The 5,839-nt window shown below is 39.1% G+C and overlaps 1 protein-coding gene across 1 annotated transcript in view; it reads right to left on the bottom strand.

Annotated features, from left to right (window-relative positions):
• Window positions 1-3,039: 3,039 nt before the first annotated feature.
• The window catches only part of mlf1 (myeloid leukemia factor 1), a 19,612-nt gene continuing 16,812 nt past the window's right edge, over window positions 3,040-5,839 (bottom strand). The window contains exons 4-6 of the mRNA XM_084127075.1: window positions 5,791-5,839; window positions 5,381-5,519; window positions 3,040-4,310 (exon numbers count right to left, since the gene is read on the bottom strand). Of these exons, the coding sequence (XP_083983201.1) occupies window positions 4,232-4,310; window positions 5,381-5,519; window positions 5,791-5,839 (267 nt within the window). The 3' untranslated portion in view covers window positions 3,040-4,231. The remainder of the gene's footprint in view (window positions 4,311-5,380; window positions 5,520-5,790) is intronic.

The following is a 5,839-nucleotide window of genomic DNA, read 5'->3' as shown; positions in this document are numbered from 1 at the left end:
TGGTGAAGAAGACAAGGAGCAAGAGGTCGATTATGAAGACCTGCTGTATGATGAATAGACATCATTGCCCTTGACCTTTTGACCTTTGATTAGAATCACTTTTTTCTATTTCCGTTTATTCTAATGGGGATTTGTTATACCCTATATATACACACATTTGACAATATGAGTGGTTTTCTGTTTTGTTTCAATAAATATGATACCAATATAACGGTTTGAATAGTAACTTATTATGGGAGATGTTCATTTGGACCAACATGTGACAATTTTTCAAGTAGGGATCATCAACATTTGCTTATTAGACATCATAAAGACTATAAAAATACAAAAGTTAGAAAACATATATCAATAGGGTCCATAGGGGAGGAGTTCCAGTGATCCAATGTCACCGATTTTTTACATTTTTTTGCGTTTATTTGAGTTTTAATGCACCAAACATCATCTAATCATGACAATCCTCATATCTATCAATTCCTCATGCAAAGACGAAGAGAAAATGGGGTGGATTGTGTCTGTAGGATGTATTGTTCAGATTCTATGTAGATTTAAAGTTTTCATTTTTCACAGCCGAAAATCAAGCACGGACACAAAAGATGATACAAAAAATCACATATGGGACAATAATTTGCATGGGGAACATCAAAATTCCTTTACTAGACACCTTAAGGATTACAAAAAACTAGGTTAAAAAAATATACCTTTCGGGTGCAGGTGGACCTCCCCTTCCTACCAGACTAAAAGGATCCTACTCACCTGTCTACTCACCGTACTCCACAAAGAGGTGTATGCTTGCCTGCTCCGTCACTCTCCAGTCATCTGATATACAGTACTCCTGCACCCTGGTAAAGAGAGACTCAGTTATTCAGTATTCATCTCCTCCCCGTTGCTCCATACGGCTCCGCCATCCCTCCGGCTCCGCCTTGGTCCTCAGTCCCACCGGCTTCGCCTCAGTCTTCCAGCACCCTGGCTCCAACTTGGATGCCCATCACTGTTGCTCTGCTTCGGTCTCCAGATCCATCAGTGTCACTTGGTCTCGATGGCTCTTCTGCTTCGCCTGGGTCTCCTGGGTCAAAGCTCCACCTCTGTCAGTCAGGTCTCTGTTTCCATCCTGGTCCCACCCTCCATCAGTTTTGCCATCGGTCCTCATCCTCGCTTTAGCCTGGCTCGCTCTGTGGTGTTTTCCTTTACCAACTGGTCTTCAGTGTGGTTTACAGATCCTTACCCACTCTACTTACCTGAGAAATCTCCTTGTGAAACTCCAGCAATATTCGTGACAACCTGCTTTCTCAGCGAGTAAAAGTTTAGTCTTAAGTGTGTCAAAATTCTAAGAATGACGTAATTTTACTCTTATCCCTAGTCAAGAGTGATAAATTAGTTAAGAGTGCTGGTGAGGTATCCTAGTCTAGTTAGGAGTAACAATATGGCAGAAGAGAGAAGGAGACCACACTTTCCAACGAAACATATAATGTGTTGAAGTTACATGATGACAGGGAGTTGATAAAGCGAGACAAGCTTGATCGTCAAGGTTCTTTTCATAATTGTTTTCATAAGAAATTTGATAACTTCTCCCACTCTAAAATTCAATGCTTTAACTGCAGAAATCAAAGAAATAATGACATTTTTGGCGACTTTAAAAATGCACCAGTGTACAGGTGATAACTCGGGCTCATCAGTCCACAGTAAGGTCTTAAATCGCACTATTGTGGCACGAACCACACCAAACACACAGTAGTGGCCAAAAGCGATGTCTGAAGGGGAGATTTGTTTCTAATGACCCTACAAGTTCACTTAATCCATCAAAATATGAGGAAATATTTTATATATATTTTTAAATGTTAAATATGAGGGAAGAACAAAAAAGGCAATACATGTTTTATAGAAAAATAAAAGCTCACGGGAAAAAGCATTGACTACAACATAATCAGTTATGTATAATAATTTAATATTTTGTTGGTTCTCTCTTTGCATGTGTTCATAGTTTCTTTCTATTACAGCCTCAATAAAAATTTTGTTTGCACAAATTGGCATGTTTCATTGCTTTATCACAAATAAAACAATTGACTCAAAGCATAACTACGCAACAAGATGTCAATTTTCCGTGGCTGGACTTTACTTTTGACCATAGAGTTATGGCAGTTCATTGACTTCCCAACTAAAGTTTAAACCAGGCGGCAAAAGCAATGCGCTTTTATGAGGATTAAAAGCTTCCCTGGAGTTGTTGACAGAACTCATGTTCGCATCATTGCTCCAACTGTAAATGAGAAGACATAGAAAACAACTCCACACCATCAATACTTATTTGTGAATATTTTGCACAATACATTATTATTTTATTATAATTACATGAAATTATTGGTGTGATTACACTTCCAGGCTCACTATTGGCTGATTTAGAGGTTGAGGGCGGCCATTTTTGGGTTGACATCATTATAGTCCTTAGATCGCAACACTTAAAGGTGCAGTCTGTAAGAATGTCAGCTAGTGGTCGAAATAGGTACTGCAGTCCAATTCAAAATATCAGAGATTGTTGTTTCTCCCGCCACCGGCTCCTCAGACTCGACGCTCACGCGGGTTGCCAACAAGTATGTGAACTTAGCATGTTTCCTCAATATATGCAAACATATTATGGAATTTTTATGCTTTAGAAGAGTGAAAAAGTTACATACAGCACCTTTAACTGTCGCCTCAGTCAGCCTTTGCTGTTTGGCATCTTTATAAATATATCCTACTCATAAACGAGTCTTGCTTTTAACTAACACTCAAGTCAAAGCTAAGCCTATTCTTAAGAGTATTTATGAGAAGATTTATGGTCCCAGATACAGTATATTCAAATCATTCATCTTGCTGAATCAAATCAGGAGACAAATGAAACTAGCAGGATAAAGATCAACAAAAACTTTAATAATGAATTGCCATATTATATTCATTTATTGTGATAGTATTGTCTTTTGTACTCAATATTCGTTCTCAAAAAATGTCCCTCTTCGAAGGAGAAAAAGTGAAGTGTGGCTTCAAGTCAAGGAAGAAAACACTATTAGAAACATTTATATAAAAAGTCTACTTTAATGCAATTTAGTTTTTTTACAAATGTTTACAGAGGAAGTTTTTTAGAGGGTTTATGGTGATTACTGCAGAATAAACACATTGACAACATCAATAAGTGCATGACAGCACCGGCTCCCAACTCTGGTTCTGCAACCTGGCTATCGAGTCTGACATCACACGGCATCATTTACGGCTCCAGATCATTAAAGGGTCATCGGATGCAAAATTCACTTTTACATTGGGTGTTTGCATATAAATGTGTCTTTGCAGTGTGTGGACACAACCACCATACAATGAAAAAAATCCAATCACTCCTTTTTTTATCCTCAAAAAGCCTGAACACTCGTTTGGATTTTCTGAGCACTATATTGTCATATTGCTCATGCTCCGCCCACAACCAGTGACGGACTGTCCCGTATTAGCATATTTACGCCCTTTTTGTATTCTGTCTGAAGGCAGTCTTGTGTCGACGCCCCCCATGGAAGAGAGGGGTGGGGTGAGCAGTTGCTCATTATCATTTAAAGAGACATGCACCGAAACGGGTCGCTGTGAACAGAGCTGTTTTTGAGGAGGTAAAAAGGGTGTTGTTTTACACAACCATTGAGGAATTTTAACCAAAGTATGTTAGAAACTTTACATGAAGACCCTAAAGAATCATGCCAACTTGTGGAAAATGGGCATCCGATGACCCCTTTGCTGTCCGGGAGGCCGTGAGCCCAGACGGGACAGTTCACAGGGGACAATGTTGTTGCTGATTGGAAATGTTCTTCAAATGTGAATTTGGCTAGCAGTTTTTGAGATTTCAGGATTTTCCCATTCAAGTGGATATGAGTTGGTCTGGTTGCCTGGAGGAGTTGCACATATGGCAGCAGAGTGAACAGACTTTCCACGAAAGGGACTAGGATACAGTTTTCAACAAGTCACGACTTAACCAGCGGAGTATGTACTATTATAAGCATTAGACCTGGTGTTTGTTTAAATGACCCACTACTGATAACCATTTTAAAACATATGGTCATTATAAAAAAAAACAAAAAAAACACTCTACTGGAGTTACCTAGAAATAACTTCTCTGTATAGAGCGCAGCACAAGTTTGTAGTGTGAAACAGGCGTCAGAAAGTCAATGGCAGATATGAGGAAACTGCAGTAAGAAGCATCAGCGAGTTGTTTTATTCTGAATGAGCTTTAGTGCTTCTTCACGCTGGAGCCTTTAACGTTGAGCTCATTGTAATGGGTTTGATTTTTTGCAGCTGCTTTAGCATTTCTGTGAACACAAAATAGTAAAGAAGTGGATTAACAGGACAAATCACATTTCAGTGCAACCCTAGATTCTCTTTCAGATGTGACCTTTAACAGTATGGTGTCATGTAATATGGCTGTGCATGCATCAGCTGGTTAGTTCAGCTATTTAAGGAACATTAACTACTGGCAAACGTTCAGTTCAGTGATACGAGTGACCCGCCCTTCATTAATCTTACATGACCAACATTATAACACACTTTTTTTTCATCCTAAAACTTGCTTGTTTTAGAACTTTAAATGAGATTTTGAATTCAATGTGGACTCTTGGACAAATCCTTTTGGCTAAACCGTGCAAGGTTAGTTATTTAATATTAGTAAGTTATCTAAAAGCCATTCATTACTGTTACTGTCTTATCAAGATATCCTAACAGAAAGTCAAAAAGAAAGCAAGACTGCAGATAAAACAGCATCGCCTCTGTCGGCGTCCGTGTGCTCAAAAAACACTCGGTAGTTATGTCACTCTGTTTATTACTGTTATGAACTTTCCTAGGATAAAAGGAATTTTCTCACCCAAAAATGATAATTATTCCATAATTAAAACTATAATCACTGGCTTCCGGCAACAGTTGTACGTGTGTCTCTCTCGTGAACGCGAGTACAGCTGTTGTCTGAAGCCAGTGATTATAGTTGATAAAGTTGGTTGATAAAAATATGGATACTTTTCTTGGCTTCAGAAGGCCTTTATTAACCCTTGGAGTCGCATGGATTACTGTTATGATGGATAGATGCGCAGTTACCATTCACTGCCATTATAAAGCTTGGAAGAGCAAGGATATTTTTTTAATATAACTCCGATTGTATTCGTCTGAAAGAAGAAAGTCATACACACCTAGGATGGCTTGAGGGTGAGTAAATCATGGGCTAATTTTCATTTTTGGGAGAACTATCCCTTTAAAATGAATCAAGATTTCTCCCAGCTTCAGTATCAGACTGAAAATCAATGGACATTTAGATAAAAAACACACACAGTTCATCCGATTTGAAATGGCAGCAGCATCAGAAGTGTGTGTCACGTGTGCCCCCGTCACTGACCTGCGTGTCTCCTGTGGTCCTGTGATGGCGGCTCGGTGTACGGCTCGATGCCTCGGCGCTTCCAGGCGGGACATGGGCGCAGAAACATGGAATCTGGACACCTCACGCTGCCACTCGTCATCAAAGGACTGGGCCTCCGCTGAAGAGACCAAGCACAAGGCCGACGTCAGAAACAGTGTCATTTTGGCATGATACTTTTTAGGTGTAAGGATTTATACAAATCATTTATGCCAAGTATAAGTAAAGTGAATATTTTTCTTGACATTTTATTTTAACTATTTTTTTTCTGAGCATTTGCTTAAGAGTAGTAAAAGAACATGCATTGAATGTGTTTTTCACATTCCTTCTTTACACGTTTACTTCACCAGAGAAACTTAATCACTTATTTGTCTCTTTAAATCAGTCCTCACTTTCATCCATGTTCTGGAAGTCTTGGTTGAGTTCTTTCTCTCCGGTTTT

The sequence above is a fragment of the Abramis brama genome (assembly GCF_963993115.1).
Source record: "Abramis brama genome assembly, chromosome: 10".
Lineage (NCBI taxonomy): Eukaryota > Metazoa > Chordata > Actinopteri > Cypriniformes > Leuciscidae > Abramis > Abramis brama.
This window is presented reverse-complemented; position numbering and strand designations above follow the sequence as displayed.